The sequence below is a fragment of the Lacerta agilis genome, chromosome Z (assembly GCF_009819535.1).
Source record: "Lacerta agilis isolate rLacAgi1 chromosome Z, rLacAgi1.pri, whole genome shotgun sequence".
In the NCBI taxonomy this organism is placed as follows: Eukaryota; Metazoa; Chordata; class Lepidosauria; order Squamata; family Lacertidae; genus Lacerta; species Lacerta agilis.
This window is the reverse complement of record NC_046331.1, coordinates 6015711-6033081: the sequence shown is the minus strand read 5'-3', so window position 1 is coordinate 6033081 and position 17371 is coordinate 6015711. Positions and strand designations below refer to the sequence as shown.

The 17371-nt window shown below is 45.4% G+C and overlaps 1 protein-coding gene across 1 annotated transcript in view; it reads right to left on the bottom strand.

Annotated features, from left to right (window-relative positions):
• ASTN2 (astrotactin 2) overlaps nucleotides 1-17371 on the bottom strand; it is a 627871-nt gene that overhangs the window by 98281 nt on the left and 512219 nt on the right. The window contains 2 exon segments of the mRNA XM_033137815.1: nucleotides 2577-2725; nucleotides 4542-4675. Of these exon segments, the coding sequence (XP_032993706.1) occupies nucleotides 2577-2725; nucleotides 4542-4675 (283 nt within the window).

Sequence of the window (17371 nt, the reverse complement as noted above, 5' to 3'; positions counted from 1 at the left end):
GTAGAGGCAGAAAACAGTCATCAGGGTTAGTAGTGTATGACTCTCATCAGCACTAGCCAGCACAGCCAGTAGCTCAATAACATCTGGAGAGCACCAGGTTGGGAAAGGTTGTTCCTAATGGTTCAATACTAGCTCCTCACCTAGTCTTGGAAGCTTTGGTGATGGAGGGGAGGGGAGTTTTTCTGCATATAAGTTTCAGGGGAAATTGCCATACATAGCATGTCCTGGAAGTTGCCCTGGCCCCATTCCCATCTGAGAAGATCTAGCTGAAAATTAAGCCTGTTTGACAGTGGTATAAGGAATATTTGAATGTTATATGATTCTGGAAACAATCCTAAGTGTTCAAGAATTCACAAGGTTCTGGGACAGTGAGACTGACATCTTGGGCTGTGGTACCCTCTAGGTTCCTTTGGGAGAACCTGTCAAACTTAACATAAATGTTGTAGACCCTACCACCACAAAGAAAGAAAGAAAGAAAGAAAGAAAGAAAGAAAGAAAGAAAGAAAGAAACCCATCCTCAATCTGTCCACTAGCACCTCATAAATATCCCCTCCAGAGCCAGGTCTGTTCTCTAAACATGCCAGAGACTGGCTTTGTGGCACGTACAGTACTGAATTTCCCCTGGAGAGGGGAGAGGGGATGGGACTGAGCTGAAAAAGCTACATGAGCCCAAAGATGCCAAAGTATTTGCAAACAGAAGAACTGCCATATTGGGTTAGATAATGACCCATCCAGCCCTTCATCTCTGAATGGATGTTTCAGAAGGAAAAATCCTGGAGAGGGGGAAGTAAGGACAATTAACGAATGATTAATCCCTTACAACTCATTCTTATCTTCAAACAACCCCGGAAGATCCAAGGACACATCATGCAGGACTTTGTGTTCTTTGCCATCTTAGGTAACATGCATGCTTAGCTGATGAGCAGAACAGAGTATTTTGGAACTTGATGAAAAGCTATGACCAATATATTCAAGGCAGTGTGTCGGAGCGAGCTGGGATTATATGAAGTGCTCTGCTCATGTTCAGAGGCACTTTGATTTACTTGGCTCTTTAGAGGAGGCCCAGAAACCTAACCATGCTAGTAACCGGCAAAAAGAGAGAATTTCTGAAAATCTACTGGAGATCTAGCACTATGTTTGGGAAGTGCTTTGCTTTTGACAAATGTGGGATATGGGGGATGTGTGTCTCAGGAAATGGATACTGTGACATGAATGGGAAACCTTGGGTGCTCTTTTATGCTCACAGGGTAAAGCAATGGCATTCAGTTTTGGTACTGTTCTTACGTATACTTTGGCCAAGATAGATTGGATGGATAGACAGATTGTTTCCACCTGGTTATCTCAGATGGAGAGGTGAGATAGTAGGTGATCATGCACTAGCCTATGCATAGGGTCTCCGTCAGTTCAGTTGCAGTTTATTAGCCCTAATCAATGACTGCACCCATTCACTGGTTTATGACATGCATAGTCTCTCCCAATTCAGATGGTACAGAGAAACAAGAACTGCATGTTATCAGAATGCTGGTGAAATCTTGCTCCAAAATCTCCTAATGGTCACCTCCAGCATCTTCACATAGGTATTAAACAGGGCTAGGACAGTGTCTTTGGGACTTTGCAGAGTAACTGCTAGGAGGCTGAGGCACAGTCAGAGTGCTCCCCAAATCTCAGTTCATTGAGATGATCCAGGAGAATACTGTGGTCAAAGGTAACAAAAGCTGCTAAGAGACCCAGAAGAATCAACATGGTCACATTCCCCATTTCACATTTCCCTTGTTCCTCTCCTGAATAAGGTAATCTATCAGGCCAATCAGGGTTAATTCACTTTCATCTAAGAGTGCCTGCAGGTGAACTGTCACTGGTCTCTCCATCAAGTTGGCCAAGAAAGGTGTGATGGTTACTGATCGGTAGTTGGCATAAACCTTAGGGTCCAGCGTGATTTCCCATGCCCAGGAGTGGTCACCTGTATTTGCTTCTTTCCCTCTTGTAGCTCCATACATTTTTCCTTTCCTATCAGGTCTCTTAAGCTATATAATACACTACATATTTAAAGCATACCCTCCCTCCCCAAGAATGCTCAGAAGGTTAATAAACACATGATTAGGAAACTATGAACCATCTTGAGTGTTTGAGAAGAAAATCAGCATGTAAATGATGATACAGTATTTTGTTAGCTGATGTCTCACTGATGTCTGATGTATTGCACTATGATACTTATTTGAGAGGCTAAAGACACTTGCCTGCAAAGGGTCCAAAATATGAGCTGATATCCAAAGCCAAATGAAAGAGATGAGTTTTGTGGTTCTGGGAGATAACTTTGCAACATGAAACCATTGTTCTGTAAGTATATCCCATCTTTTTTTTAAACAAAAAAATGCAGAACAGCTAGCACAACAATTGAAATTTTGTCACCTTCTGGGGGAAAACACATTTTAAAAAACCCCTTCCAACAAGGTTCTTGTCCTTGTTATTGAAAACAAGCCAACCAAGTCCCAGAACTTGCACAATGGTGAGAGACAAGGGTATCCTTCTTGTCTGCCCCTGCCCTCCGCCCCGGCCACCCTTTTCTCTCCGTTCACCTGTGTAGAGATCAGTGTCTGTGTACTCATCAACCTTCTTGTGGTGGAGGATGTAGTCCGAGACTTTCGTTCCGATAGCTGGCTGGACATCCAGCCACTCCAAGGAGACAACCGTGCTAGAAGGCTCCACACTGGGGGAAAGCCGCAACCTGGGACAAACAGAAAAAGACAGGCAGGTTGGAAACCAGTTTCTTTCCTTTGGTACAGCTGCAAACAAAAAACCATTTGCGTACGCAAATGCATTTTTCACAAGCAGCGCCTCCTAATACAATGCATTTATGTGTGCCATTTTCACTAAATATATGCATTATTATGCACATTTTACCTTCGTAATGTTCATTTTTGTGCAGAAGTGCATCACAAAATTTGGAGAAGTGCAAACTTCAAAGGTTAGTTGCATTTTTGTTTGCATATTGTTATGGACAGTCTCAAGTAGGGAAACAAAATAGGAAATTCTTTCCAGTAGCACCTGAGATACCAACTGAGTTTGTTCTTGGTATGAGCTTTCGTGTGCATGCACACTTCTTCAGATACACTGAAACAGAAGTCACCAGATCCTTAAATATAGTTCCCTCCAGACAGAACTGTAATGCCCCCCTGCTCTCCAAAATGAACCACTTGTGCTCCTGTCAACATGAAGGGTTTTTGTACAACAAAGGTAGCACTGTCTCCTGGAACTGATGAAACACTGTGTTGACCTTGGGGAAGAATACTTGAACTTGATTTTATTAAGTGTTTTATCTTCCTATATGCTTAACCCAGGGTGAATTTTCAAGTGACCGTGACCGCTTTCATTTTCCATTAGTATTCAAAATCAATTTTTACCTTCTTACCATCTTTACCTAACCATGGTACACCCCCCCCCCCAAATGTGTGGCAAGAGAAGTCTATATTGGGGAAAACCACACTTCCTCTGTCTACCAGGTTTTGTCTGTATGAGTGGTCTATATGAGTCAGATAACTGGTCCATCTGGCTTAGTATTGCCTAGAGTCCTAGACTGATTGGCAGCAACTTTCTGGGTTTCAGGGAGGAGGGTGAATTAGACTGAAGTACCGTAATCACTTTCAGGGACATGGGTGGCACTGTGGGTTAAACCATAGAGCCTAGGGCTTGCTGATCAGAAGGTCGGTGGTTCAAATCCCCGCGATGGGGTGAGCTCCCATTGCTCGGTCCCAGCTCCTGCCAACCTAGCAGTTTGAAAGCATGTCAAAGTGCAAGTAGATAAATAGGTACCGCTCCGGAGGGAAGGTAAACAGCGTTTCTGTGTGCTGCTCTGGTTTGCCAGAAGCGGCTTTGGCATGCTGGCCATATGACCCAGAAACTGTACGCTGGCTCCCTCAGCCAGTACAGCGAGATGAGCACCACAACTCCAGAGTCGTCCACGACTGGACCTAATGGTCAGGGGTCCCTTTACCTTTACTGTAATCACTTACAGTTTCTGGAGTTCAAAGGCTTTATTCATGCCGGAACCATTTACATGATGAATAGAAATGAAAGAGCCAAATAGCAGACATATTGTTGGGAGAGAACAATAAACAGAAAGGCTCAACTTTTAGGGGTGGAGCTAACACAAAGGCTATAAGTATGTGTTCGCTAGATTACTATAAAAAAATAGTGCTTCTGGTGGTTTGAAGTAACACATGCATTAACTACAAGAGAAGAAAATCAATTTGCTTTTCTCCACTATCCCCCAGCGCTACCTGAAAATGCCAGGAATCAAACTCAGGGCTTTCTCCATGCTATGACACAGACTTACACCACATTTTGCTTACATCATCCTAATAATTTGGATCAACCTACTTGTTTGTGAACCTGGGTGTTCCTGCAGCTCCTTGGAAATCATGTTTTAAAAATTCACACATACAGGGTGTGTGTGGGGGGGAATCTTTGACTGTGTAGAAGCTTGTGTACTGACCACTCTGAGATACCATAAAGAAGAAGTCTGTCTGTAAAGAGATACTTACACAGGCTGCAGGAGAGGGCTGCAGCTGGGGAGTCCATTTTCGTCAAAAGCATTTAGATCACACCGACACCAGTCCTCAATTACATCCCCTTTTCCTGAGCACCAGTATGAGCTCATGAGGGCCCTCTTGAAGGCCTAGGAAAGAATAATGAACAAATGGACTGTCAAGAATTGCAGAACTGATAAAGGCATTTACCACAGCACTACTAATTGTCAGAAAAAGGGGCCAGTGTTAATATATAAATGAGGTGGCAGTTGCTAACTAGACTAGACTATTTCAGACTGCTGATGGGAGATCACATTTATGAAATTGATCCCTGGCATGAAACACAAGCAAACACCATTCACTTCAGTGAGAAAAGCTCTATCTGCTCTCTGGCCTAACATTCTAAACAGTCCTTATTGTATGTCAACTTTCATCAATAATCTTTTAAAATGATCAACCTGTGTCTGGGTTGTACAGCTTCAGACTAAGATAGGGGGTGACACTATGTCAGTCTTTGCCAACCTGGTGCACTACAACTCCCATAAGCGCTAGCCAGCTGTGATCCAAAACATCTGGAGAGCATTAGGTTGGTGAAGGCTGTATGGTGGAATATTCTTCCATATCTATCAACCAACCAACCAACCAACCAAATGAACAAACCTTGTGTGTAGAAAATGGTGTTGTCAGGGAGAAGGGTTCTAGCTAAGCTATAGAGTGTGTGAGAGGATAGCGTGTGAGAGAATGTTGTAATTCCCTGCACATAGAAAATAAGTGAACCAGGGAAAAGGCTGGGCTTAAGACTTTCTCCCTGAAAAGTTAATATTCTAGGTTCAGGGTTTTCTTTTTTGTATCGCACAATATTCAAGTCCCACTTGCGTGATACAGCTCTAGAAAAAGGCTTCCCATCTTAGTCAGAACTAGACTTGTTGTCTCAATACGTTTTGAGAAACTGCTTTTTGTGACACAGCATTGCCAAGCCAGGGCACTTCCTAGCAACTTCCATGGAACTTGGTAGGATTCTATTCCAAATAAACATAGTGAGGATTCACCCCTATATACCTCAGGAATGAGAATCCTGTGACCTTCCCGATGTTCTTGGAGTAATACTTCTATCAAAGTGAATGAACATTGGTCATGCTAGCTGGGAATGGTGGGGACTGAAGTCCAGCAACATCTGGAGGGCTACAAATTCCCACCTCTACTGTAGACCTTTAAAATCCACATTTAAGAACACTGGAGGATGGCGGGAGTGGTAGGACAGAATGCAGAGAGGCCAACAGTAGGGGAAGCCAGAGCCACTAACAGGCAGAGCCAACACATTCCCCCATTTTGTCCTCATCCTCTTCCCTACTGAGGCAACGCTGAGATTAAGGAAGATGACAGGTGGTGGTGTCATGCCCCAAAGTAGTTGTAAGGAAGAAGGTAGGCAGGGTGAGGGCTAGCTGAGGGTAGAATGAGGTTAGTGGACCAGTGCCCCATTTGCCCTGATGAATTGGCCTCCACTGTAACAAGAGAGGGTCCAAAGGGCTCTACTGCAGACAATAGCAAAAATGCTTTATTCAAGTCAGCTATAAAAGGAAAGGGTCTAAACAGATCCCAGTGCAACACTCCCCACTGCTTGAGCTTTGTCAATTTCCCCAGATACACAACTGCCTTTAGCAAGGCATCCTGAGTCACACACATCTGCTGTTTCTGCCTTCCAGACACTTAGGAAATGTTCCCATTTGATCAAAAAAGAAGAAAAGAGAAGGAACAGAAGCTAAAGAGATAATCTGATTTCATTTGTTAGGTTTAGATCATAACTAAAAGTTCAGAAGTGGGATGGATCTGTGGACATTTTAGTAATCAAATAGTAATCAGCATTAAACAGACTGCTGCTGAAGTAAGTTGGCACATGGACAAAAAAGTGACTAGGGAAATCAGAAAACAAACCCAAATTAATGCGTAATATCTCTCCCACAACCAAAACAAGATTTTACTTAGAAACCCTATATTTAGCAAATTTCCAGAATGGGTGTGAGAGAGCTGGATGGCTTTCAAAGAGGATTAGACAAATTCATGGAGGATAAGGCTACCAACAATTACCAGCCACAATGGCTATGTTCCGCCACTGCTGGAAAGAGTATGCCTTTCAAAACTAGTTGCCAAGTGGAGAAAGGACTGTTGCACTCAGGTTCTGCTTATGGGCTTTTCATAGGAATCCAGATAGCCACTGTGAGAACAGAGTGCTTGCCTAGATGGGCCTTTCGCCTAATTCAGCAGGGCTTTTCTTCAGTTCTTAATATGGAGTTGCATGGAACTAAGTGATATGGGTTCACTAAATCAGATACCATCTTTCAGCTTGATTTACTTCCTAGGGTTGTGTTGGTGTTCCTAGGGTTGTGTTGGTGTGTGTTGCTGTTGCTACTGCTGTTTATGTATACCCCAAAGTTCCATGGAGGAAGGGATATATAATGGTGTGTGTGTGTGTGTGTGTGTGTGTGTGTGAGAGAGAGAGAGAGAGAGAGAGAGAGAGAGAGAGAGAGAGACTCTGCTGCACATTCAACCTAGCTACAATTTGCATGGTAGAAAAGAAAGACCAACATTCAGGCCCCTGAAATCATGGAACACAGAGAGTGGGGAGTGTGTTGCAAAATGCAAGTACCACAGTCCAATGGAGCAGGCTTACCAATGTTGTGAACAGCACAGTGTACTTTTATTTTTAATGACAAGTGCATCTTACCTCTAAAACCAAACTTAGGCTATGTAGCCAAAACAAAGCCACTGAGAACAGGAGGGTATTAGGAAACATTATTAGGAAACCCCCACCCCCACTAGGGAACAATCATCAAGGACTCAGTCACTACTGAATGTTGAATGTCAATGGGGAAAATAAAGAAAACAAGTAGAGAGTGGAATGCAACGACCTTGAGAGAGAAAAGGGGCATGGCTGGCAGGCACATAACTGGCCCAAGCTCTCTTGATAAAATGAGCACCCCACCTACTTGGAGGGCTCCCTGTTTTCAGCTCCCTGTTTTCTGCCAATTCAATTTAAATTTACAACACATCAAAACTAAATTAAAATTAATTTAATACATCCCCCCCCCCAAAAAAAATGGTTTCCCACTCTCTCAGATATATTCCAATTCAGAATCTTAGAGTTGGAATGGGCCCAAGAGTCATCAAGACCAACCCTCTACAATGCAGGAATCTCAGCTAAAGCATCCATGATGGATGGCCATCCAACCTCTGCTTCAAAACCTCCAAGGAAGGAGAGTCCACAACCTCCTGTGGCTGTGGGAGACTGTTCCATTGCTGGACAGCTCTTACTGTCAGAAAGTTTTTCTGAATGTTTAGTCGGAATTTCCTTTCTTTCAACTTGAAGCCATTGCCTGGGTGGTGCGCAGGTGGTGTCATCAGGAACAATTTGGCTTCTTGGATCATGGTCTCCACTTCCTTGAGGTAGGACTTCTAGCAAGAGATGAGCCACACATCACAGCAGTTGGCAAGAATGTGTTTGCCAAGATTCTTAAGAATCTAATCAGGAGAGCTTTAAACTAGATATTGAGGAAGAGGGAGAAAACAATACGTACAACAAAACAGCACCTGGCACCGGGGATAAAAGCTTTATTGATGCACATGAAACTGAAGAGGTGCTCCAGAAACCTGCTAAAGGGCAAGAAACTACAGGAAGGATGCAGCTGTAGGGAACAACTTATGGTTTCAGTTGTCTCTACACAAATGCACAGAGTATGGGAAACAAACAAGATGAACTGGAGGTTTTAATACAGGATCGGAAATATGACCTGGTAGGTATTACTGAAACTTGGTGGGATTAGACTCATGACTGGAATATAGGAATTGAGAGGCATAACCTGTTCAAAAGGAATATACCAAACAGGAAGGGAGGAGTAGCAGCATTATATATAAAGGATGTGTACACTTGTGAATAAATCCATGACATGGAGTATGAAATGCAGATTGAGAGTACATGTGTAAAAATTGTAGAAGAGAGAAACAACAATGACCCGGGCACGCTGCAGGCCCCTTGGTAAGTGCCACACACACCCCCTGCGTGTGGCGCCCTGCCCCTCCTAGCTACATCTCTGATGGACAGTCTCATCCATCCCAATTTTCTGCAGCTGCCGTGAGTGCTGGAAGGAAGACCTGCTCCCTGCTGCAAGGCCCATTTCCACCTGGCCTAGGGGGTGGGGCCCACACTCACCCTGAACAGCTAAAAGGTTCCTGGAGTCCACTGGGACATTGCTGGAACAACTCTTGAGCTGGGGCAACTGGCTAAAACGTATTAAACGGTTCTCATTTTGGTTCCTCTGCTTCATTTTGTCAGGATGGTGTTCGTTAAATGTATAGCTGGGGTTTGCAGTTACTTTAATTTGGGTGTAACTGTAAACCGTTTGTTGTTGTTGTTGGCTTTTATTGACTTGTTGGTTGGTTGGTTGGTTTGTAGCTTGTGTGGATGTTTTGTTTTCAAATGTTTGATGTTTTGTGTTTCGTATGTTGTAAGAAGAAGAAGAAGAGTTTGGATTTCACTACCCGAAGGAGTCTGAAAGCGGCTAACATTCTCCTTTCCCTTCCTCCCCCACAACAAACACTCTGTGAGGTGAGTGGGGCTGAGAGACTTCAAAGAAGTGTGACTGGCCCCAGGTCAACCAGCAACTGCATGGGGAGGAGCGGAGACACGAACCCGGTTCCCCAGATTACGAGTCTACCACTCTTAACCACTACACCACACTGGCTCTCACACCACACCACTCCTAGAGTGGCTGGGGAAACCCAGCCAGATGGGTGGGATATTATTAATAATAATAATAATAATAATAATAATAATAATAATAATAATTCATTTCTGGTCTCTAGGCCTGAGAGTAGCCCTTCCCCTGGCCTGCTTTTTATTTCCATCTAAGTAACAGTGCCTACACCCAGCACTGCCTTGCATTATTCATTGCCTGTGTTGCTTTGAGAGACAAGTTTTGTGTGGGCAAGTGGTATAACAATATAATTAATAAAATAAGGATGCATAATGAAGAGTGGGGCAGGCTGATTATGGTGCTTGATGGCATGCTGAGCCACAGGAGTAATCTTGCCGGCTGTGCTCTTGCCACAGAGTCTAATCCAATAGAGTAATTTTTATTTTATTTTTGGTTTATTTGTTTCTTACAGTAAGTCCAATACTGTGCGCCTCTGCTTTAATTAGATCCTGCAGGTACACAAGGCACCATCTGCCTTGTCTCAACCTTCAAACAAACAGTGTTATCCATCTGATGCATCCTTCAATTCCCCTCATTATGGCGAGTTCATCTACGTTCCTTAACACGGTTACACTGAGATACAAGAGGGCCCCCCCTCCAGTTTCAATTCAATTTGCTGACATTTGTTTATGGAGGAGCAACCAACTACTGACCTCAAATTAAGTCAGGAGAAGAGCAGGGGGGAGGGAGTTGGCTGAGCTGATAGGGTTCATTGGGGCTAGGGTTTTGTTTGCTTTTAATCAGAATTTCTAATGAATGCAAGTGGTGGGGAATGCAAGGTAAGGCTGAGTGAAATGCAACAGGGGTGTGAAGAATTGAGATGCCTTAGAATAAATGTGAAGGGGAAAGATCAAAGAGGGGGCCCTCCATCTTCAGCAGGCTCATGTTATTCTTAGAAGATATACCTATAACGATCAAGGAATCCATATTCCCCTTGAGTCAATGAATTGAGTTTTTGGCCTTGGCCAGTGGTGTCCAAACGTTTTTTCAAAGAGGGCCAGATTTGATGAAGTGAAGGGCTGTGAGGGCCAACCAAAGGGCCAACCAAAGTTGTTAACCTTTTTTTAGGATTGAAGTTTTTGAGCTTTTTAAAAAAAAAAAAAAAAAATTACCCCAAAGTTGTTCAGCTTTTTTTTAGGATTTTACCCCAGGAAATAAACTTCCGCAGGGGCCAGATTAAACTGACTGGTGGGACCGATTACGTCCCTGAAATGGACTTTGGACATGCCTGGCCTTAGCTGTAGCCTTCAGAACAACATTATTCATCTTCCCCATCCCATAAGAAACATAAGGAGAAGATAGCTCTCACCACCCTGTTGGCCTTAAAGGCCATCTATACAATAGCTGCTTGAGTGAGAGGACCACAACTGAGTGAAAGACAAGACTGCAATGGTGTGAAGTGAAAGGCCATTTATGAGCGAAGTGTTATTTTCAAGACTCTGGAATCAATTGCAGACACTTTGCATGCAATGCAAGGCAGACCACATCGAGAGGACGGTGCTCAGATCTCTCTATTATGTCAGAGTTCAGGAAGAATGTTGACAAACCCAAATGGATTTAGAGGAGCAGAGCTGAGAAAACGTGTATGAAGCAAGCATGGCCTATATATATGGAGGAAAGAATATGCCTAGAATTGAGAATCTGTAGGTGCTTCTTGCTGCCTAAATGGAGATGTATGAGTATATAGAAACCCCATTATTTTTGCATACTGCACAAAGGTAATAATCACATCCATTGTTCCATCCATTTTTGCCTCTGGTTCTGCCTGCCTTGGTATGTGGCTCCTTGGGCTAACACCACTAAGCTATTATTATGAAGCTACAGTACATCATTATCTGTACTATAATCATTAGTATCCTTCTTCCGAGGATCACAGGATGTTATCTATATATATAAAAATGTTCCCATTGTGTGCACGGGTGTTACCAACTTGCTTCGTAACAACTGGACCAAACAGCATCAAATTAGGACACAGCATTCCATGACCATCAGGGAATAACATAGGATAATTAAATTTCAAAACAACAACAACAACCCACACCTGACATACCTAAAATAAAGAATAAACGCAAAAAAAAAATTAAATTGGCACGCCTATTAGATGTCACCAGCAACAGCACTGACATCACAACCAGCAACCAATAGAAAGGCGCCACCCAACTCCCGAGGCGACAACTTTCAGCCACCGCCTCAAACGGCTGTCCGCCATTTGCAGCCTAACTTTCAGCCGCTCCCTCAAGGGGCCTGACAACACATAACAAGCAGGCAGCTGTTCGCAGAGAGGCGGGGGGTGGGATTGGGGGGGGGGGCGACAGAGCTGCTACTACATGACCAAACCTCAAGAGACAGGAGAGAAGCCAGGCTTTGAGGCCAGGCGGCGTTGCAAGGCCAGGTTGCTATGGTAACGCGGGGCAAAAATGGAGGCCACCAACCCCCGAAGAAGCCGTCTGCGTGTGCGTGCGCGCCTTCCCAGGCCACAGCAATCGACAGCCGCTTTCCAGAACGCGAGCTCCATTTGTAATTATACAACAGTAAGCAACAGAGTTTTGGGTGACCAGGGAAAGTGCGGGGGAGGGGAAGGTAGCAGGCAGAAACGGGGGGGGAGCAGAGAGGAGGCAGGCGGAAATTCAACGGGAGAAGCTGTGTGGAGGCAGTCAGAAATGGAGGGAAATACGGAGAGGAGGCAGGTGGAAATTCAACAGGAGAAGCTGTGTGGAGGCAGTCAGAAATGGAGGGAGATACGGAGAGGAGGCAGGTGGAAATTCAACAGGAGAAGCTGTGTGGAGGCAGTCAGAAATGGAGGGAAATACGGAGAGGAGGCAGGTGGAAATTCAACGGGAGAAGCTGTGTGGAGGCAGTCAGAAATGGAGGGAAATACAGAGAGGAGGCAGGTGGAAATTCAACAGGAGAAGCTGTGTGGAGGCAGTCAGAAATGGAGGGAAATACGGAGAGGAGGCAGGTGGAAATTCAACGGGAGAAGCTGTGTGGAGGCAGTCAGAAATGGAGGGAAATACGGAGAGGAGGCAGGTGGAAATTCAACAGGATAAGCTGTGTGGAGGCAGTCAGAAATGGGGGAAATATGGAGAGGAGGCAGGCGGAAATTCAACAGGAGAAGCTGTGTGGAGGCAGTCAGAAATGGAGGGAAATACGGAGAGGAGGCAGGCGGAAATTCAACAGGAGAAGCTGTGTGGAGGCAGTCAGAAATGGAGGGAAATACGGAGAGGAGGCAGGTGGAAATTCAATGGGAGAAGCTGTGGGCATGGACAGTTTACATTTTTATATATATAGATCTTCCTTTTCCATTTCACAAAAAAGCCACCTCAATGCATGGCCGGGCTAGCTAGTGCAATATAAAAACACAAAAATACATAACATAGTATCAAACAAAAATAATACCCCCCCTCCAGTTTAAAAGACCATATATTGTGTCAAAAGCATGGGAGAAGTGGGATTTTTTTTTTTGCCTGGCACTTAAAAATAGTAACAAAGGTGCCGGGCAACCAACCCTGAGGATTTCAGTCCACAAACAGGGAGCCACTGCAGAAAAGGCCCATTCTTGTGGTTGCTGCCCTCTGGATCTCTCACAAATGATGATCACAGGGTCTGGGTCAGGTCACATGGGGAATGTCAGTAAATAAGCTTTATTGTACTAGCCAAAGGCTATGACAAAACCAAAGAAACACTATCAAAGAAAGAAATATAAATCTATATAACTATATATAAAAACAGAACTTCTGCCTAATCCATCAGAATCATAAAATGCAGGTGCAGGTGTAAAATGGGAGTCTCCACATAGCATACAGTATTTTTCTGTTTAGGCCTCTGAATCTCCCTTACAGTTTGCTGCAATTTTATCCAGATTCTTCTTCCTAACCTTTCTGGCTGCCAGCACAAAAAAAGTCACTGGGGCATTAGCATCACTGAGCAGCCACTGTGTGGCTGGGGCAACACAGTCAGTTGGGTGGGATATTATTATTATTATTATTATTATTATTATTATTATTATTAATAAACAACTTAAGGATTTCTTCTCTGCTCCTTGCTCTCCTGAGTAGCCGCCTACAATGCACAAAAAAGCCTCTCCAGAACAATGTGGGGTGGGGTAAATTTCCTTAAGTTCATTTATTTAAGGATCCAAGCCTGGTTTTGGGTGATCCTCTCCAGGGGCATCGCTAGGGGGGTGCGGTGGGGGCGGCACGCCCCCGGGCGACAGGGGCGAGAAGCGCCGGGTGGGGGCGACAAGCGGCGCCCCTCCCGCCACTCCCCAGGCAACGCCGGTCACCCCGGGAGCAGCAGCGCTGCACGGACGGGGTGCTCCCTCAGCCATGCGCTGTTGCTCCCGGGGCGACCGGAGCGAGCGGCGGCGCATGGGGGTGACAAGCGGCAGCCCCTCCCGCCATTCCCAAGCGCTGCCGCTCCCTCCGTCACCCCAGGAGCAACAGCGCACGGCCGAGGGAGCACCCCGTCCGTGCAGCGCTGCTGCTCCCGGGGTGACCGGCAGCGTGGGGAGTGGTAGGAGGGGCCGGCGCTTGTCAGCCCCACGCGCTGCCGCTGGCTCCGTCCCCCCGGGAGCAGCAGCGCACGGTGTGTGCGGTGCTGCTGCTCCTGGGACAACGGAGCGAACGGCGGCACGTGGGGGTGACAAGAGGCAGCCCCTCCCACCATTCCCACGCGCTGCCACTCCCTCCGTCACCCTGGGAGCGGCAGCGCACGGCCCGACGACGGAGTGCGCCTGCACGCGCAGGCGCACTCTGTCATCGGATCGCCGCTTCCACAGCCTCCTTTTGAGCCGGAGAGCTTAAAAGCGAGCTCTTCGGCTTAAAAGAGGGCTGCAGAAGCGGCGCTGGCACCCCCGGAAACGCCCTGGGGGCGGAGCGTCATGACGTCACAATGTGATGTCACGACGCCCCGCCCCTGGGGCGTTTCCTTTGCCGCCCCGGGTACCGCGGAGCCTTACTCCGCCACTGATCCTCTCTTCCTCCAGCAGCCTCCCTTCCTGCTTCACCCCACAATATTCAGAATGACCTCTGCCCCTCCCAAAAGAAGTTTTTGGGGAGCACAGGTGGCTACATGGAAGGATGAAGGAAAGGGAAAATTTCCCTTCATGAACTTCTTTGAGTTAGCTCATGTTAGGAGCCAAATCTCCATAACAGATCAGCCTGCAGTGGAATTCTTCCTTGCGTGGAAGCTGCCCCCCACAGCTCCTGGTTCTTGGAGAAGGGCAAACAGCACCATTCCTCTCCCTAGTAAGCTGCAGGACTTTGCCTTCAACAGCATCTTAAAAGAAGAAAACACAAGTGTCTCTGATCCGAGTCCTGTTTCTTCTGTGAGTCAGTTGCTATACTTAATTTATATCCTCCAGTGCCAAAGGGGGATTTGCAAGACTCTAAGCTAGCTAGAAATGGCTGTTTTTAGAAGAGGAGTCATATCATTAAATATATGGCATTATGAATCACCCAAAGCATCATCTGATTTGCTCTTAAATGTGTAAGATGACTGACTCCACACACACACCCATGTGCATCCACAGAGGGTGGAACTGATGGATCACTCCCCCCATCACCACAAAGCATGTTCTGTTAATTAGTTTTGACACAAACAAGACAAAAGGATATCCACATCCTGCTTTACGTTAAGCATCTTTATACAACAAGCCATTAAGTAAATAAACGGCTTCCTTTGTTTTGTGTGTTGCAATGACAATTGCATCAAGGAACAGTTATCATTTGTTGTTGGGTCAAGGGAATTGCTTGTGTTGTGTTTTGCAAACAAACAATACTCGTGCTTGCTTCACCTATGGCCTATTTTCAATGGACACTGAATTATTTGCAATGGCAAGGGAGTATGGAAGTCTGCACCAAAATGAGGATGTAAAAAATAATTCACTAAGCATATATTGGGCCAGGTGTCACCAACATGGTGCTTGTAGGCACTAATGTGCCTGCCAGGAAATTGTATGGAGGCCACAGATGAACACTCCTCCTTAAACATGCCCACATTTCATTGGATGTCAGGACTGACTAGACACCCAACTTCTTTTCTGTTCTGAAAAACAGATGTGTGCAAAGAGCCTCTATCTATGAGTGCAGAAATGGCTGGTGTAGATACCTTTCTCCCCTTGACAGGCGTGGGGTGGTGGGACATTTGTAGTCCAACAATATCTGGAGGGCCATTGGTTCCCTGTTCCTGTACCATACCATGCTGGTGAACTAAATCCCAAGCTAAATGATATAATGTCCTGATTTACCAATGATGGGGATGCTAAAAGTATCAACGCAGGAACTCAACAGCTTCCAGGTGCAATGTTTTTGGTTACCTTTGCACGAGACCTCAAGTTTTCTTTAGGTGGTTGGAGGATCTAAAGCGAGTTCTGCAGCATTTGAAACACCAAGGAAGAAAAGTATTAACAAACTGACTTTCTGGGCCAGATGATACTTTCAGGCATTGTGAGGTTTTGTATCTGCTGAGGCCAGGTTCACAGAGCTAACTAACTGTTGCTGGCAGGTGACCTCACCTTTCTAGAATTCACACACTCTGCTCCCCAGCTGCCAGACGCCAGGGAGCCATATCTCCTGAAGTTCATCCCATGAAGAGACTTCATCTTTTCTGCAGAAAAGGTCATAGTGTTGAAAAGAGGCCCAAGGTGGGCAGCTTGTGCTGGGTTTTGTTACTGATAGGGGCCAAGGGAACAGAAGAGAGAGCGGGGGGTGGGGGTGGAAAACACTGGCCAACTTTTATGTTTTATTAACATCTCTACTGGGTAAGACTGCTTATGAGCTCTCATCTCAATCACAAAGTGCTGTACTCTAGAACAATAGGGAACTATGATTACAGCCTATCATCATCCTAGTTCTCTAGTTTTGCTCAAGCTGGGTGGATGTAGCTCAGCTCTGTATGGCAGGACCAACTGAAACTTGTTCAGTGCACATACAATTGTGAAGGCAATTGAGGGAAATATCAAAAGCACCATCACTGCTTTATATTGAATTCGAGACGTTCTTGCTCATGTTTACTTGGCCACTAGGGGGGAGAAAGATGTCAGCAAATAATGATTGAGGAACAAAATGAAAATAGCAGTTTCCTTTGGGAAGGCTCTCTCCGTCTGATCTCTAGGTGCCTAGACATCTCATAGTCAGCAAACTCTTTTTATCCCCCTTGCTCTTTATGACCTTCCCACCCTGACCTTTGGCTCTGAATTAAATATAAATTGTTAACGGATGCCAAAGAAAGGGGCGGATTCTGCCTGCCAGACTTAAAACTGTACTCTATTATGAAGCGTCCTGCGTGTTCTGGCTACAAGAATGGATTTTGTTAAAGGATGCAGATGTGTTGGATCTGGAAGGGTGTGACAATAGAAACAAAAAAATCATATATACCCTGTAAGTATAAAGAGGTCCAGCTTTAGAGAGAAAAGTTAAGTTTAAATATATGACCCCTGACTTTCTGAGTGAAACAACTGAAGAATGGGGAAGGACAGTAGCTCAATGGTAGATCATTTGCTTTTCATTCAAAAGGTCTGAGGTTCAATCCCCAGCATTTCCAGGTAGGCCTGGGGGAGACTGCTGGTTGAAACCCTGAAGAGCAGCTGCCAGTCAGTGTAGGCAATACTGGCTAATCAGACTAGTGATCTGACTCAGAATAAGAAAGTTTCCTGTGTTCCCATGACCGGAAGCGAAAGCTTGCCAATGGATGCTCCCAATTGTTCAAACCAGACTGCTCATTTATTAGCTCCAAATTTCATTATAAAGCACCCTGTTTCCTGCCAACCATGTTACAAGCAGCCACATGGACCTTAGGCTTGCTTCCGGCAGGAGAACTGCTGCTTGCAGACGCTTTCGTGTCTGTTACTGTGAGGCTCTGGCTCCCCTTGTGAGCCTCACTCCACGCCTGAGCTCACATTGCATCTCTGCTTCCAGAACAACTGTCTACTTAACAGTTGCATCTGCGCCAAAAGAAAGCCAACATCTGGGAAGCAAAGAGGCAGCTTGTCTCATCTCCACCTCGACTAGCTCCTTGGTTGATCCTGCTGTCTGCTCCACCCCTCCAAGAAGAAAACACATGTCATGCACCAGCCCTCCTGCTAATAGACATTTGGCC